This window comes from Anomaloglossus baeobatrachus, chromosome 7 (genome assembly GCF_048569485.1).
Source record: "Anomaloglossus baeobatrachus isolate aAnoBae1 chromosome 7, aAnoBae1.hap1, whole genome shotgun sequence".
Taxonomy (NCBI): domain Eukaryota; kingdom Metazoa; phylum Chordata; class Amphibia; order Anura; family Aromobatidae; genus Anomaloglossus; species Anomaloglossus baeobatrachus.
The window spans coordinates 236427806-236446678 of record NC_134359.1 but is presented as its reverse complement, the minus strand read 5'-3'; the positions used below and the strand labels follow the sequence as shown (position 1 = coordinate 236446678).

Here is an 18873-nt window from a genome sequence, read left to right as displayed (position 1 = left end):
TTTCTCCACTTTTTCTCCACTTTTTCTCCACTTTTTCTCCACTTTTTCTCCACTTTTTCTCCGTACTTTTTCTATGGTCGGTCTACCCATTAGCTCTGCCATGCATACTGTAGCTCTACACCTACTGCACATGTTACTTTATGATTGACATCTCTTTCGTACCAGAGCTGTCTAAGTCTACTCTGACCCCATATTTGTCATTACTATATTGTCCTTGTACTGTATTATGACATTTGTATCATGTGTTTCATTTCTTGCTGTGTTGCAATTTTTTTGCTGCATGCCAATTGTACCTCTACATTGTTCGAGTTTATGTTATTGTTCTCTCACTCTTATGTGATACTGATTATTGTCATTTTTCATGATTACATGCAGATAAGTCCAATCTGACGAAGGCTCAGGCCGAAACGTCAATTGTAACTTGTTTTGGACAAAAACATATATGCTTATGAAAAAAAAAATGTTCTTAATACGGACCAATAAAGAGTGATTTTGCATTACTATCCGTTGTGACTTACTGACTTAGTCTGGGAGATTTAGAGTGCCGAGGTTACTCACTAATTTTATCTATTATTACCTCTGAGCACCTATATACCAGTGAGCAGAGCTTCCTCTACAGTAGTTCTCCTGATTAGGCATGCCCTTACCTCATGAGCAGGGCATTGCAGCTTTGGTAGCAACCATTACGACATGGACTCTGCTGCTGTGGACCCGGGGAGAGTGAGTGCAGATTCATTGCACCCACACTCCTCACATGAAGGGTCCGCACTCCTAGAAAATGGGGGATACGTTCCCTGAGTGTCTCCCCCCCATATTCTAGACGGTCCAGAGTCGTCGTGGGACCCCTTTATTTTTTTTCTTACAATAAATTGGTGAAAGAGGAAATGTTTTGGGGACTGTTTTTGCAAATAAATTTCTTTTGTCGATTTTTTGTTTTTGTTAGTACTGACAGTTTATGATGTTGGGTATCTAATAGACGCCATGACATCACAAACTGCTGGGCTTGATCTCAGGTGACTTTACAGCTAGTATCAACCCGATTTATTACCCCGTTTGCCACTGCACCAGGGTACGGGATGAGCTGGGGTGAAGCGCCAGGATTGGCGCATCTAGTGGATGCTCCACGTCTGGGGTGCCTGCGGCCTGCTATTTTTAGGCTCTGAAGGCCCAATAACTATGGACCTTCCCACCCTGAGAATACCAGACCACAGCTGTCCGCTTTACCTTGGCTGGTGATCCAATTTGGAGGGGACCCTACTTTTTTTGTGTAATTATTAATATTTATAAAATAATTATAAAAAAAGAGCCTGAGGGGACCTCCACATTGGATCCCCAACCACGGTAAAGCTGCCAGCTGTGGTTTTCAGGCTACAGCCGTCTGCTTTACCCTAGCTGGCTATCAAAAATGGGGGGACCCAACGTCATTTTTTTTTTTTAACTATTTTTTAAATAGAAAAAATTAATGGGCTTCCCTGTATTTTGATTGCCAACCAAGGTAACGGCAGGCAGATGGGGGTGGCAACCCATAGCTGTCTGCTTTATCTGCGCTGAGAATCAAAAATACCGCGGAGCGCTACGTCATTTTTTTAAAGATTTATTTTTACAGCCCTGTGATGTCCAGCAATCAAAATACAGGGAAGCCCATTTTATTTTTAGTTATTTATATAAATAATTAAAAAAAATAAATATGGGCTCCCGCTGCATTTTTTGTATTGCTAACTAAGGGTAATCCAAGCAGCTACTGGCTGCTAACCCCCACTGCTTGGTGTTACCTTCACTGGCAATGGAAAATCCAGGGAAGCATTTTTTATTTTTTTTGCCAAAAAACTACAAAAAAAGGACGTGAGCTTCGCCATATTTTTGTATGCTAGCCAGGTATAGCAGGCAGGTGCTGGAAGAGTTGGATACAGCGCCAGAATATGGCGCTTCTATGAAAATGCCATTTTCTGAGGCGGCTGCAGACTGCAATTCGCAGCAGTGGGGCCCAGAAAGCTCAGGCCAACCTGTGCTGCGGATTCCAATCCCCAGCTGCCTAGTTGTACCTGGCTGGACACAAAAATGGGGCGAAGCCTACGTCATTTGTTTTCTAATTATTTCATGAAATTCATGAAATAATAAAAAAAGGGCTTCCCTTTATTTTTGGTTCCCAGCCGGGTACAAATAGGCAACTGGGGGTTGGGGGCAGCCGTACCTGCCTGCTGTACCTGGCTAGCATACAAAAATATGGCGAAGCCCACATAATTTTTTCAGGGGGCAAAAAACTTCTGCATACAGTCCTGGATGGAGTATGCTGAGCCTTGTAGTTCTGCAGCTGCTGTCTGTCTGTATGGAGAAGAGCAGACAGCAGCTGCAGAACTACAAGGCTCAGCATACTCCATCCAGGACTGTATGCAGAATTTTTTTGCCCACCAAAAAAATGACGTGGGCTTCGCCATATTTTTGTATGCTAGCCAGGTACAGCTGGCAGCCACGGGCTGCCTCCAACCCCCAGTTGCCTATTTGTACCCGGCTGGGAACCAAAAATATAGGGAAGCCCGTTTTTTTTAATTATTTCACTTATTTCATGAAATAATTAAAAAACAAATGACGTGGGCTTCGCCCTATTTTTGTGTCCAGCCGGGTACAACTAGGCAGCTGGGGATTGGAATCCGCAGCACAGGTTAGCCCGAGGTTTGTGGGCGCCTCTGCTGCGAATTGCAGTCCGCAGTCGTCCCAGAAAATGGCGCTCTCATAGAAGCGCCATCATCTGGCGCTGTATCCAACTCTTCCAACAGCCCTGGAGCCGGGTGGCTTGTTGGGTAATCATGAGTTAATACTGGCTTTGTTTTACTAGCCAGTATTAAGCCAGAGATTCTTAATGTCAGGCACGTTTGACCCGGCCATTAAGAATCTCCAATAAAGGGTTAAAAAAAAGACACCACATAGAGAAAAAATACTTTAATAGAAATAAATACACAGACACATTAGAGACTCCATCTTTATTACCCCCTGTCAGCCCTCCACGATCCTGCTCTTCTGTCTTCTTTCTTTCTAGTGTAGTAGTAGTGACGATTGTAGTGAGGATGAGATTCACCAGCTCATCACTTGGGGCTGGGGAACCTCCATCCTCACTACAATCATCACTAGTGTAGTAGTAGTGACGATTGTAGTGAGGATGAGGTTCACCAGCTCATCACTTGGGGCTGGGGAACCTCCATCCTCACTACAATCATCACTACAATCGGGAAGCAGCGTGCAGCCTTCACTCCGTGAGTGATCACTGCTGGCTGCTAGCGGTAACGCTGACAGACGCGTTACCATAGCAACGGTGCTCTCGGAGCCGCGGTTAGCAGTGACGTCACCGCTAACTGCGTTGCTATGGCAACGGTGATCTCCGGTAATGACCGGCTGTGTCAGCCGGTCCCTAACGGAACGGGGAGTCGACCGTGTGCTAGAGCATGTCGCCGGTACACGGCGATACACATATGTGCACCGTGTACCGGAGAGATGCACTCGCAGGTCCTACATGACGTGTCATAGTCATGTGACCAGTCTGTAGCCAATGAGATAATAGCCACGTGACTGGTCACATGGCTATTTTGACGTCACAATAGGTCCTGCATCTCTGCTGGCAGTGCAGGTCACCGGGAGGATTCAGCGATCATCGGATGGAATAGCGGCAGGAGACAGAGTGCAGAAGGGATCGCGAGGACTGGTAAGTGTTATGGCAATGTTTATTAACTGTTTGTGTACATTTATAATGCATTTTTATGTGTTTGTGATTGCCTCCCATTATAGCCTATACGTTCGAGTTCGGTTCGTCGAACGTTCGACGAACCGAACTCGAATGGGACCCCCGTTCGGCGAACCGACCTCGAGCCGAACCGGGACCAGTTCGCTCATCTCTAGTCACTAACAACATGACCCCGACGATATATCGGCAGCGATGTCGCAGCGTGTAAAGTACCCCTAAGGCTTTGATCTGACCAAAAACATAAAAAAGGTCACAATTCCTCTGTGCAGAGCATCTTGAACACAGGTGATGTTCTGCTGCACCTTCCTGAATTATGGAGCAAGTAGTGACATGTTTCCTTTGTGCAGAGCATTTTGGATTTGGATATGCTCTGCTGTTTGTTTGAGCACTAGCTGACAGGTTGTTTGACAGCACAGGATTCCATGCAGGTTCTGGGAGGTGCTTCAACCTTCCTGGTAATCGCTCTGTTTCATTACTGATCATGCTCTCCCAGAACCTCGCCAGTCGTACTCTCTGGTTCTGCAGTTGTGCTCTTAGCTCGTGTTGTGCTTGTGTTCTGGTCTAAGTTTCTTGACCCCGGACCGTTGTTTGACTCCTCTCTGCCCGCTCCCCGGTTCTTGTTGTTACCTCGGACCGTTACCGTTACCTGACCACGTCTTTGTCTGCTCCCTAAATCTAATACTTGCTCTCCTAGAATTCTGACCCTCGGCCTGTGACTTGACTGCGTTTCTGCTTGCTCCCTGTGTCCTGTCATGTCCTCCTGTTTACTGACCCCAGGCTTTTCTGACTACTCTTCCGTCTGTACTATCCGTAAGTAGTGACTAGCATTACAAAAAAAATATGTTTAGATTATTTTTTTTATATTAACTGTATTATATAGTTTACAGTGCTGGCATTTAGATTACTTGGGGACACTAAGTTTGATTTGTACTTTGCAACATTTTTTTCCACAGCTGCCTAAAACGTTTGCATGTTGTACATATAACCATTTGGCACAAAGGTATCTCCCTGAAATCTACCATATATATGAACATTCTTGAATTTAAATTGCCAAATCCTTTTTTTATCCGTCATCATCTGTCGGGGAAGAGTAGAGAAGCCCCTGTATAAGTTGGTTGGCCGATATCAGAAGGTTCAGCAATGAATATGGGAGACTGAAGGGAACCTAACTCCAAGTCACCATTCAACGCAAGCCAAAAAGATGTAGGATCATGGAGGTGAAGTGTCATGTAAGTGACATGGGAAGATAAATCAGTATAGTGTACAAATATTAGGGTGCTGCCTCCTTCATATTATATTGTTCTGTATTAAACCTATGAAATAACAAAGCTTACTCTAATTATAAAGCAGAATGCTAAAGAAAGAAACTAGAGAGGGAAAATCGCTAAAGGCCGCTTTACACGCTGCAATCGCAACTGCCCCCGTCGTGCGTGCGTCACGGGCAAATCGCTGCCCGTGGCAGACAACATCGCTAGTACGCGTCACACTAACATACCTTCCTAACAACGTCGCTGTGGCTGGCGAACAAACTCTTTTTTAAGGGGGAGGATCGTGTGGCGTCACAGCGACGTCACACAGCGGGCCACCAATAAGGGGCGAAGGGCAGCTGCATTAACGTCACTCCCACCTCGTTGCCGGAGGACGCAGGTACGGTGTTGTTCGTCGTTCCTGGGGTGTCATACGTAGCGATGTGTGTTGCCTCAGGAACGACGAACAACCTGCGTCCAGAACGAGGAACGATATTTGGAAAATGAACGACGTGTCAACAATCAACGATTTGGTGAGTATTTGGGATCGTTATCGGTCGCTCGTGTCACACACAACAACGTCGCTAACGAGGCCGGATGTGCGTCACAAATTCCGTGACCCCAGCAATATTTTGTTAGCAATGTCTTTGCGTGTAACGGGGCCTTAAGTCAAGTCATCAGTCTGTCCACTTCTGCAGTCCATTCTGGGGTATTTGCTCACTTTATTATTGCCTTTTACCAATGTTACTTACTTTCTTGCAAGGTAACCGCGACTTTGAGCTTGGAAAGCAATTATTATATCTGTGATCTTCAAGTCTCGTTCTTCTTCTAGGTGAGCAAGGACACCTGTCCTGAAGAATATCTTACTTTGACCAACTCTGTACAGATTGGGGTCAAGTTCTAAGGCTTTGATCTGAGCAAAAACATAAAAAAATATGTTTAGATTACATTTTTATATTAACCCCATTATATTGTTTACAGTACTGGCATTTAGGTTACTTGGGGAATCCAGATTCAAGTTTCATCTGTACCAAATATATACATATCCATGATTTTTTTTTAATTGCGTAGTAATATTTATCGTTATAATCAGATGTGTAAGACATTTTATCAGTAAGGTCTAAAGGGTTCTTTACACGCTGTAATCTCGCTATCGCGATCGCTAGCGAGCGTACCCGCCCCCGTCTGTTGTGCGTCATGGGCAAATCGTTGCCCGTGGCGCACAACATCGCTTACACCCGTCACACGGACTTACCTTCCCTGCAACGTCGCTGTGACCGGCAATCCGCCTCCTTTCTAAGGGGGCAGTTTGTGCGGTGTCACAGCGACATCACATGGCAGCCGTCCAATAGGGGCGGAGATGAGCAGAACGAACATCCCGCCCACCTCCTTCCTTCCTCATTACGGGCGGCCGCAGGTACGAGGTTGTTCCTCGCTCCTGCGGTGTCACAAATAGCGATTTGTACTGCCGCAGGAACAACAAACAACCTCGCTACTGACCAGACAACGATTTTTGGTAAATGAACGACGTATCACAGACCAACAATTTTTGCCTCTTTTGTGATCGTTTAAGGTCGCTCATAGGTGTTACACACTGCGATGTCGCTAACGACGCCGGATGTGCGTCACAAACATCCTGACCCCGACGATATATCGTTAGCAATGTCGCAGCGTGTAAATGACCCTTAAGGGTATGTGCCTACGATCAGGACTCGCTGCATCCTGGACGCAGCTGGTCCTGACCTGCACGGCCGCGAGTCTAATCCGCAGGAGAACGCAGAAGACCGCTGCTGCACGTGCCCACGATCAGGGTTCAGTGCGCTGTGTTCTCCCTATGGAGGACACTTGCGACTCTGCAGTAAACAATTGACATGCTGCAGATCAGAAAGTCGCACCGCAGGACAGTGTTTACTGCAGGAAAACCAAGCACAGTGGGTACGGGATTTCTAGAAATCCCATCCACTATGCTTTTACTGTACAATGCAGCTTTCTGGAAGCAGCTGAAGCATGCTGCGTCCAAAATGCTGTGAACACTGATCGTGGGCACGCAGCCTAACTGGTTGTATATGAATCACGTTCTTAGGAAATGAGCACATGAAGGCAATATGAGGGGACAGGGACATATTCAAGCATTCTGTGTTTTACGTACCATAATCACACAGGCCTGTTTACCATCCATGAAGCCTTTGGGGATAGATCCAGCAGCGAGGATTTCATATCTGTTATAATGAAACAAGGATGGGAGAATGATTATTGGCAAAAATGTGTCTGATGTATGTAAAAGTGGTATGGAATCAATGGTGCTATATAAGTAAATAAATAATATTATTTGTATTATTATTATTATTATTATTAATAAGAAGTAATTATGGAATTACATTATGATGTAAAAAAATGTTCGTTTTGGAGTACATAAGTTTTGTAAAAAAAAAATGTAAAACTTTGCAACTTTTTACCCTTCTCCCTTTTTTTCAAAAGTGTTAAGAAAAGGGCTGGCGATTTTGCAAGAAAACATGGACAATGGCAGCCTTTTAGGCACAGACTAGCATAAACAATGCTTCTTAGATAATTGTCCACCATGTAGCCTATACAGGGAACTTTCAATGTATATTCTAGGTGCAAGTATCAAATGTACAACATTACATCCTGTTTTCAAGGCACAAATGTATAGAACCATATAGCCTCTTTAATTATACATTTTCTCCAGAGATTCATTAATTATCGTGTAGCCTTTTTTACTATCCTATGGTATTGTTTGTACACTAAATTATGTTTTCATGGCTTTACCTTTGACGGAACTCCTGGAATACTATTCTGTTGGGGAATCCTTGCCGACAGATCCTGATACCTTCTAACACACCATTGCATCTCAACTGTTCCAGAACAAGATGGGCATCAAGCTTTCCTGACTGAGGAGATGATTAAACATTAGACAGAAACTATGAGAAATAAGTGGATATATATATATATAATTTAATATAATTTGCGACTAGGTTTCTAAACAAGCACCCATTTTCTTGTACCTATGTCTTGTGTGTAGAGTGTATTGCACCATCAACGTAATAATATTTAGCAGTATAATAAGATACATGCTTAAAGGGAATCTGTCACGAGGTTTCTGCTATGTAATCTGAGAGCAGTATATTGTAGAGACAGAGAGACTGATTCTAGCAATGTGTCACTTACTGGGTTGCATGCTGCAGTTTTAATAAAATCATTGTTTGCTCTGCTGCAGATCTCCAAATGCTGAGCTCTGTGTAATTCCACCCACACCACTGATTGGCAGCTTTCTGTGTATGCTGCCAATCAGTAGTGGGGGCGGGGTTACACAAAGCAGGAGGACTATATTGCACGAGAGAACGAATCCTGTAGTGATAGTCTTCTGCTAATCAAACAGTGATTATATCAAAACAACAAGCAGCCCAGGGAGTGATACATCACTGGAATCAGGTTTTCTGCCTCTACGCCATGCCACTTTTCAATGAAGTATATATATATATTATATATATATATATATATATATATATATATAGTAACATGGTCAATGGAGGGGAAGATATTTTTCATGGAGGTTATTACCTTCAGTGATATGAAACCCGGAAATTAGGCTTCAGCATACTAGGTGCTGAGAGGGTTAATTGACCATGACAGGGGCAGGATTTTTTGGGAACAAAGAGATGGATGGGATGGCTGTTCACATATCTCCACCTTAGGGTGTGGTCCAGCAAGTAAACGTAAGGCCTCTGGAATCACTTGTTGCTCTGTGTATGGAGGCAGCAGACCTCCATAGCTGTGCTCTTGGGTAATTTGAGCAGACGAACCCCACAGCTATATGGACTGTTCATTTTGTTATTTTCTTTATGCCAGAAAGGCTGTTTTTGTTGTGTTATGTTGGGTTGGTTTATGAAGTTGAATAAACCATCTAAAATGTATACAGAAAGTATTCCTGTGTCTACCTTGAATTTCAACTGGTGAGCAAAATCCTTCCGATATATATAAGATATTTACCCGCTTTTCATGATTTGGAATGATACAACGGACAAAGTTAGGACTTGTGTTTCTCAGAGTTGTCATCAGTTTGCCCAGTTGCTCCTTGTAAAGTTGGCCAACCGTACGGAACATGCCTTTCTTGGTCTTTGAAGCACTTGGTAGGGAACTTTCAGTCATTTTTGCCATCTGATCCAACCCCACAATACGATCAACTAGAAAAGAGAGATGGGATTGTAATAAACATCATGTTCTGCATACTAAAGGAATTTAAAAAATTATCAAGCAACATACAGTATCTAGTAACAGAACCCATATCCTACCATCTTTCCATAGATCTGCAACAAATTTATCTGATGACTGGTTCAATAATGAAGTCACGTTGTCGTTCAGGGGGTCCATGTTCTTGGTTAGCCACGCAGTGGCATCATAATCTACCTATAGTAGACAAAGCAACATTTTTTTTAATGCTTTTTGTATTTTTCTCCAAGTTGATAACAGATATATCCAGTTCATCATATCATCCTAGTACCTTTCCAGCATAGTGAACAAGGGTGAAGATAGTTTTAACTTTCAGTTGCTTGGGTTTTTGGAATTTAATATGGTTCCCTTGTTCTGAAAACAGTTTTTCCACAAATGAGACATCAGTGGCTTTGGGGAACCAACATTCTTCATCCAGAAGAGCCAACACACCGGGTGGGTTATTCTATAATAAAAAAAATAATAATTTATAAACTACATGACCTTTTCATCTTGTGCTATAAAATTAGGATCCTATAAATGACTTACAGGCCTCTCAATAAGTTCTATGCATGGTTGCAGATCTAGACCAAAGTCAATGAAGTTCCACTCAATGCCTTCCCTTTGGTATTCCTCCTGCTCCAAAATGAACATAGTGTGGTTGAACAGCTGCTGGAGTTTTTCATTAGTGTAGTTGATGCAGAGCTGCTCAAATGAGTTGACCTACAATATTAAAATAAAAAAGTTGTGATTAGTAAAGGAAAATCAACATCCCATTGAGTATGGATAAAAATGCTCTTAGACTAACTATAGAGTTAACGGCTCGTTGACTTCGAAACAGCATCACTAGAGAGGAGTGGACTCGTGGATTTTTGGGTTCACCGCATTAGGCCAGACTTTACTTAAAAGTTCATTTCGGGACCTAGACTTGACCTGAACTTGTTCCCAGACCCCAAACCCCATATAGGTCAATGGGAACCAGAACTAACAGGCTAGACTTGAGTAACGAGTATAATGGAAGTCAATAATTGGGCAGTTCGGCTCTCTGCCCAAATACAACCAACCATAAACAGAGCATTTCGGGGGGAGGAAAGTAGGGAGGGGATTTTTTTTGGGACACACAGCATCCGAAAATGATGTTTTTACCCCCAACGACAGCCAGTCAGAGACTGCAAGTGGCTCTCACTTGGCCGAGCACCAACGTACCCGAGCACCCTGATGCTCGATCAAGTGGTTAGCATACGAACAGCATCTGAATTTGGACAAAGACTGTTTTTAAAAGACTGTATTCGGGTTCGAGCCCCAGACACCTATTGTTCGGTACAAACCCTAACTTTTACAGTTCGAGTTCGCTCATCTCTACACTTCTGATTTTTCAAAACCTTATTTAGTCTAATACATTTTCAATATCAACTCAGTTTGCTTACCTCAAAGATTTCAAAACCAGCAATGTCAAGAATACCCAAGAAAGAAGCTCCTTGTCTCTTGGTTTTATCTAGAGCTTTGTTGACCCGATTGAGCAACCACAGGAAGAGACGTTCATAAGTTGCCTTTGCCAAAGCTTCAATTGCAAAGTCAGCCTATTTTTAGAAGAAAAAAAATGTAATAATTAGTGTTTTGATCAGCTTCCTGTATTCTGAATTAATGACTCAAAACTGAAGACTTTCTTAAAGACAGAAAAGTGAAAGTTTCTTAAGTCTTGGAATGGTTTGGAAAACCATTAGATGAAGATATGTAAATCATCTATGGATAATCTTAAGTAATATTGTTAAGTATATTATTTTACTTGGTTGTTAAAATGTGGTTGCACTTTCACATAACCTTTTATATGACAGAGAAGTGTAGCTCCCGCGTCCCTATAGGGACACCAACTTACTCACTGCTGCCACTGGGTTGCATCCTCCCCTGCAGTTCCGCGGCCGCACATGTACTCATCTGCCTCCATCTCGCCCTGGGGCCTGTGCACACTGCACAGGCTCCCCAGGAATGTGCTTACAGCATGCACGGATATCCTTTTAAAGGACAGGCGAGCCATTTCCCGGAAATGCCTCTATGTATTTAAGGCACCCTCACATTAGGGGAGGTGCCTATGCAACGCCTTTAGATAGTCAGTTGGTCATTCTCCAGTCTGTTAGCTAGTTGCCAGGTTCCCGTGCTCCTGTCCCATTATCCCTGTGTCTGTCACCTTTACTTGCCTTTGCATATCTTTTTGTCACTGCTGTGCCCATCATATCTGTTCATACCTGCCTGCCTGTCTGCCTCAGACATCCCACCTGTACCCGCGTGCACCTGTGCCTATACCTGAGTCTATCTCCTGTTCTGCTGGTTAGCTGCCACAATCCTGGTCACTGCCCTGGGATTGATCCCTGGCATCCACCTCGCGGTAGGCACTTAGTTAAGCACCTAACACTAGAGGGTAAGCTCGAGTTCCCCCTGTGGTCTAGTGGATCCACTAAACCCACACGCTATCCCTATACCAGCCGCGATCGTTACAAGAAGTTTTGATAAGTAGGGGTTGGAGTGCTGAGATGCCCCCATCAATTACTAAAAAAAAGGGGCATAAGGGATCAGCTGAGTATTGATCTTCTCCAAAACTGAACTGGGACTTATAGACTTTCTGCTTCTTGTCTTCAGTCTTGTAGGATCACAATGCTTGGGTAAGTGTTTCTGCCGGTTCATCGTAGTGATGGCAAAACTTCTGACATTTTAAAAGTTTTGTGAAAGTTCAGCTACAGTTTATGGACTTGCAAACTGTGTTACAGCAAAATCACATTATTCCATACTGTAACCTATGGTTTAGGGGACAATAAAACAAAAGACTATCATATTGTACATTGATGGTCGTCAGTTATGTTTTAGTAGAATGTAACTCATGGCCATCGCTATCTACTGAATGAAGCACTCTAGGTACAAAAAGAAGAGTGTTCATTGCCTGATTATTAGAGTTCAAGGTTGGCTTCCTGACAAGTTGAGTCATTTCATTTTCAAGGTGGTAATCCTTTGTGTCATCTTTTCAGAACATTTTGATTACGTGGCATCACTCCAGGAGGTTTTATTCCCAGATTAGATAGGTGTTGTTTGAGGACCCAGCAAAGATTTTCAGGTCAACATTTATCTAATGCATATGGCCACCTTTAAAGCGGTTGTCCACTACTAGGACAACCCCTTCTGATTCCACATGTTTACCCGAGGTAAAATAATAAAGCCTATACTTATTTCCCATTATGGTGCCGTTCCAGAATTGTCGGGGGCTCAATCAGTGTCCAATCAACTTCTCCCCTCTTTCGGACCAAACAAACAGTCAACAGGAAGTGAGCACAGCCGCAATGCTCACTTCCTGTTGATTAACCAAACGAAGACGGAGAGCCAGAAGCCGGCACTGATTGGACGCGGGGCTCACATAAAGTCACAACTGCACTTAAGCCCTGGGAATGCGAGCTACAGGACAGCTGGAATGGCACTGGTACAGGAGGTAAGTATAGGCTTTTTTATTTTATCTGGGTAAAACATGGAGAATCAGAAGGAGTTGTCCTAGTAGTGGACAGCCCATTTAATGCATAAAATCTTGTATAGCATATGGGAAGGACTCTGGTGTACAGTGATCTAAGTATATATAGGTATAAGCCAGTGAAATTCTTTTTTTTTTTTCTTTCTTTGACTTCAACCAATTTTTACTTTTCTGTTGTTTCTTAAAGGGAGCCTGTCAGGTTCTACATGCAGTCTGGTTCATGGACAGCATGGTTTTAAGGAAGGGATGAGGAGAATAATATATCTTCTGTATAACTTGTAATAATTGAAGTCTCTGCTGTTTCTATGGGTAAGTCCAGTGGGTGGTCCTACTTATTGATTCACAGCAAACTGTGCACATTCATATTGGAAGACTGTCAATCACTGAATAGGACTGCCCACTGGACTCATTCATACAAAGACCAGGGATTTTAATGAATAAAATGCAAGGTTTATTGACATTTTTTCCTGCAAAAATGAATATGAATCTGATCAGCTCCTCCTGCATCTTAGGGTAAGTAGGGTCAGTGACATGACTTGTATTGATGCCTGCCCGATCGCATGCGTGAGCCCTAAGAACTACTGCTTACCTGACGACATGCAGATCTTCCTTTGATTAGCCGGCTTAGCACAAAGTCACCTGAGTTATGCTGTAAGGCCAGAATCACACTTGCTAGTGCCTCGCGTGTAACTCGCGCGAGTCTCTCATGGTAGAACCCGGCATGGCCGCACACTCCCCTGACAGGAGCGGGTCGGTTGCATGTATCTCTATGCAGCTCAGACGCTCCTGTATGCATAGTGTGCGGCCATGCCGGGTTCTACCATGAGAGACTCGCGCGAGTTACACGCGAGGCACTAGCAAGTGTGATTCTGGCCTGATGATGACAATGCACAAGGCTGGATGATTAAAAGAAGAACTGCAGATGCTAGGAGGTGGGAGCTGAGTGTTAAGGCTATCGGATCTTCCAGAGGCTGTAGATTACTCACATGTCCAATGGACTGGATCCTGAAAATCAATTTGCATCAACTCTCTCATTCACCTTTCCTATCCATTACAATAGAACAGGTTCACAATATTGCTGATATTGCAAGCGACCCATAAGATATCAGTAGATCTGACAGCACTGACACCGCTGCGCTGTAAGCAGAGTCTGAATGCCCATTTAACCCCTTCAACCCCCAGCGATTTTCCATTTTTTTTTTCCTCCCCTTCTTCCAAAAGCCATACTTTTTTTATTTTTCTGTCAATGTAGCCATAGGAGGGCTTGTTTTGTGTGGGACGAGTTGTACTTTTGAATGACACCATTCAGTCTGCCCCATAATGTACTGTAAAAAGGGAAAAAAATTCCAAGTGCGGTGAAATTACAAAACAATGCAATTTCACAATGGTTTTTAGGATTTTTTATTTACCAAGTTCAATATATGGTAAAATTTACAGGGCAAAATGATTACCCAGGTCAGTACGAGTTTGTAGATAACAAACATGTATAGTTTTACCTTTATGTAAGTGGTGGAAAAATCTGAAATTTGTCCCAAAAAAAAAGAATTTCGCTTTTATCACCATTTTCTGAGACCCGTAGCGTTTTTTTCGGGATCTAGGGCTCAGTGATGGCTTATTTTTTGCGTCCTAAGCTGGCATTTTTAATTATACAATTTTTACGTAGATGTGATGTTTTGATCACCTGTTATTGCATAATAATGCAGTTTTACGGCGACAAAAAAAACATAATTCTGACGTTTTGCTTTTTTTCCCTATACCCTTTACCAATCAGATTGATTTGTTTAATATTTTGATAGATCGGGTATTTCTGAACTTGTAATACCAAATATGTGGGTTTTTTTTAATTAAATAGTTTTATTTTTAATTATGTAGTGGAGCTCTGAGAGTTGACCCTGCCCACATCAGGCTTTCAGTACACATTTTATAGACAGAATCTGCTAATCGCAGAGGGGGCGGATTCAGACTACAGCTCACACACTGCTGAGACCCACTAATGATAAAGATAAAAGGCTTAAACTAAAATTGCAGGTAAACAAAAACACACTATGAGATAAGGGACACAGGGCTGAATTCTCTGCATTAACTCTTACAGCATACTGTCTTCATATTACATAGCAAAAACATCCTGACAAAGTCTCTTTAACTGCACATTACTGCAAACTTACCTGTTCTTTGGTTTGAGCTTTCTGCACAAGGTCTCTTCCCACTTTAATACGAGGGGTAAGAATGGACCTGGTAAAATCTGTTACATTGATTCCCATCAGGTGACAGCATTTCTGGGCAGCTAAAAAGCAAAACATGAATTCATTAAATTGCTAGATAATTAGCGATAATTAGACATATATTTCATTCAGTCCAAGAGGGCTCATTCAGGAGTTCGTGCACATCGGTCTGATCACAAACTGGCTGCTGATCTTCTGTCCCGAATATCTGCCTATGAGGCCACAGAGTGCGGGTCAGGAGACCCTTGGGGAGTCCGTGATCAGACCGATGTGCACAAATGTCTGAATGAGCCCTAACTAATTTTATTTCAGTTGAAATAGGTATAGCATAAATATATAGTAAAGTATAATATTGTTCATAGAGGACACAGTCCGAAAAGGGCTCCTTGCAAGAACAATTTATGCTCCGTCCAATAGCTCTTCATACTGCAGCCCTTTATTCGCAGGTGATAGACGGCCCCCTTCTTCTTGGGTCACTGAGTGACTGCACAAGTTACACCAATGGTATGTTTGTCCCTGATATAGGATAAAGTATTTCATAAATCAGGGCTTCTCAATCTTTTTGTACTGGTCCTCACTAGTCACAAAATCAGGGGCAGACATATCATTGGTGCAACGTGGGCCCAAGAGTTAAGGGGGCCCATTTCTACTTCCAAAAAAGGTGGAATTGTGTATTATGAGGAGTTATTAGGCTATAAATGGCCCATATATTGTTCTTGAACAGGGGCCCTTTACTGTCTGTGTCCATCAGTGCACAATATGATGTTCTATCCTCAGCATTGGTGGTTCTTCATGACAAAATTAAATATATATCTCAGGGTTGTATCTTTATTTTGTGTCTTGAATTCAGTATGAAAGGAGAACCTCTAATCCAGTCTGAAATCACTGACAGCCTGAAACAGGTTTTACTCAAGAATATCCCATTTCGCACAATCCATCTTCTTCTTGACTCGGACCATTTTTCCTGTCCCTGCTGGGAAAGAACATCCCCACAGCATGATGCTGCCACCACCATGTTTTACTGTGGGGATGGTGTTCTTGGGATGATAAGTTGTGTTGGCTTTACGTCAGACATAGTGTTTACCTTGGTGGCTACAAAGTTCAATTTTGGTCTCATTTGAACACGGCACTTTCCTCTATACATTTGGGGAGTCTCCACATGTCTTTTGGCAAAATCAAAACAAGCCTTCCAATTTTTGGCTGTAAATAAAGGCTTTTTTCTGGTTACTCTTCCATAAAGGCCAGTTCTATGGAGTGTATGGCTTATTGTGGTCGTATGAACAGATACTCCAGTCTCTGCTTGGGAACTCTACAGCTCCTTAAGGGTTACCTTTGGTATCTGTGCTGCCTCTCTGATTAATGCCATCCTTGCCCGGACTGAGAGTTTTGGTGGCGGCCCTCTCTTGGCAGGTATGTTGTGCTACCATGGTCTTTCCATTTGATGATAATGGATTTGATGGAGCTCCAGGGATCATCAGATGGTGAGCGAAATACACTACTTCTATGCAATTGGAACTTCAAATTAGTAAGATTTGATTTACAAGCGCCTGGGAAATCATTGCAGCACACACGCCTTGTGGTGTACTGAAAGTTTCTGCTTTAATACGTCATGTGACCAGTTTATATAGTATCCCAAACAAAGAAATAACTTCTCAGAGATTGGTATAATTTTTTAGAACCCAACCATGGCTTCTACTTCTCAACAACTTTGTCTATGACTTGTTTGGAGATCTCCTTGGTCTTCATGGTGTTGTTTGGTTAGTGGTGCCTCTTGCTTAATGGTGTTGCAGCCTCTGTGGTCTTCCAGAATAGGTGTGTATATACTAACAGACCCTGGGGAACTTAGATTGCACACAGGTGGACTTCCTCTCACTAAGCATGTGACTTATGAAGGCAATTGCTTGCACCAGAAAATTTTAGGGACTTCATCATACGTATGCACATGGCGCACATAGCAATTTTTATTTATTTTATCACATAAATTTAATTTTTGCCTAGATTTTTCTCACTTCACTTCCCCAATTTATACTATGTAGTGCTGATGCATCACACACAAATCAGATTACAAAAATATTTAACCACAGGTTGTAATGTAATAAAATAGGTAAAAACCCAAAAGGTGTGAGTCATTTCGCAAGGCACTGTACATACAGCGGGGCACCTCATGTATACAGCAATACCAGAGAGGAGGGGTTTCGGATCAGTCAAAATTCATATTGGCTAATAGATTCCCAATGAGTGAGGTCAAGGAAATTCCAGCACATATAGTACTGGTAGAAGTGTCTCATCTAGGTGCATAGAGCTGATGGCAAGAAAGAGCACAAAAGTGTGAGACCATTGTGATGGGGGAAATGGAGATTTTGAAAGTAACCATAAACACCAGTACAGTATGTCATAATTGAACATAATTTCCAGAACACTTTACAACAAACATTACCTGTGTCATCTGGCAAGGAGGCTTGGTCAGTGTTCCTTTCTTTTTTGAACACAATGTTACCAAGTTGGAGGACAGAAGACACCACCTTCATCATTGCTGCCATGTTCGGAAAAAAAAAATATCACAATATATCACAATATGAATTGGTAATAAATCAACACTTTCTTAGCCCTTCTTTTCCCGCACTAAAGCGGGCTTTACACACTACAACATATCGAGCGTGTAAGCACCCGCCCCCATCGTGTGTGCGATATCGTGTGTGTGATATCGTGTGTTCGCTGTGGTAGTGAACATTATCGCTACGGCAGCATCACACGCACTTACCTGGTCGGCGGCGTCGCTGTGACCGCCGAACAATCCCTCCCTCAAGGGGGAGGGACGTTCGGCATCACAGCGACGTCACCGCGACGTCACTAAGCGGCCGGCCAATCAAAGCAGAGGGGCGGAGATGAGCAGGACGTAACATCCCGCCCACCGCCTTCCTTCCTTATTGCGGCCGGCGACAGGTAAGGAGATGTTCCTCGTTCCTGCGGTGTCACACACACCGATGTGTGCTGCCGCAGGAGCGACGAACAACATCGATAATCAACCATTACTGATTTTTGGTTTTGGGACGACCTCTCCATGGTGAACGATTTTCACCATTTTTGAGGTCGCTTGAGGTCGCTGGTAAGTGTCACACGCTGCGATATCGTTAATGATGCCAGATGTGCGTCACAAACACCGTGACCCCGACGATAAAACATTAACGATATCGTAGCGTGTAAACCCCGCTTAAGGCTATGTGGCCACGAGACAATGTACCTACGGACTTTGCCGCGGAAAACCAGCGGATTTATCTGGATTTTCCAGATAAATTCGCAGGTTAATGCAAGTACAGACACTCCCCATGTTACCCTATGGGATTTGGGGAGCGCTGTATCAATGCTGCGGTATGTGCGGCTGCGGAATATGCTGCGGATTTTCCGCAGCCGCACAGAACTGTATGTCAGTTATTCATGTGGAAATATTTGTGGATATCCCGCCTTTCCACTATGGAGATAGAGGCCGGGAGCTCCGCTAGTATTTACGCACTTGTCCCGCAGGTTTACCGCAACACAAATGCTCGAATCCTGCAGCAATGGATAGCTGCGGATTCCGGGGAGCAGCTGTAGTAAACCTGCGGACAAACCTGCGGCAAAGTCCGTGGGTACATTGCCCCGTGGGCACATAGCTTTAGGATTCGACCATGAATAAGACCCCTTGTAATGAGTCTGTTCCATCACTTTTGCACATTGTTACTATCATCACTTTTGTTATAGTCAAGATCTGAACTTCTCTAAGTTGCTCTGACTATTGGGGAAGGGGTTAAAGCCTACAATATTAAAAATGCCAGCCTTAATATTAAGGATGAGTGCTTCATATGCACAAGATTAGTTTAATTGGTCATTTTGGAGACTTCAAAGGAGAACAACTATAATTACTACATTCTTATGTCAGTTTTAGCTCACGATATTTTA

The 18873-nt window shown here is 43.1% G+C and overlaps 1 protein-coding gene across 2 annotated transcripts in view; it reads right to left on the bottom strand.

Moving 5' to 3' along the window:
* The window catches only part of MYH11 (myosin heavy chain 11), a 153404-nt gene that overhangs the window by 32696 nt on the left and 101835 nt on the right, over positions 1-18873 (bottom strand). For both annotated transcript variants that reach the window (XM_075317961.1, XM_075317963.1), the window contains 10 exons: positions 17375-17470; positions 14881-14999; positions 10635-10787; positions 9757-9930; positions 9500-9673; positions 9291-9405; positions 8989-9182; positions 7768-7889; positions 7130-7199; positions 5733-5893 (listed from right to left, as the gene is read on the bottom strand). In XM_075317961.1, the coding sequence (XP_075174076.1) occupies positions 5733-5893; positions 7130-7199; positions 7768-7889; positions 8989-9182; positions 9291-9405; positions 9500-9673; positions 9757-9930; positions 10635-10787; positions 14881-14999; positions 17375-17470 (1378 nt within the window). The remainder of the gene's footprint in view (positions 1-5732; positions 5894-7129; positions 7200-7767; positions 7890-8988; positions 9183-9290; positions 9406-9499; positions 9674-9756; positions 9931-10634; positions 10788-14880; positions 15000-17374; positions 17471-18873) is intronic.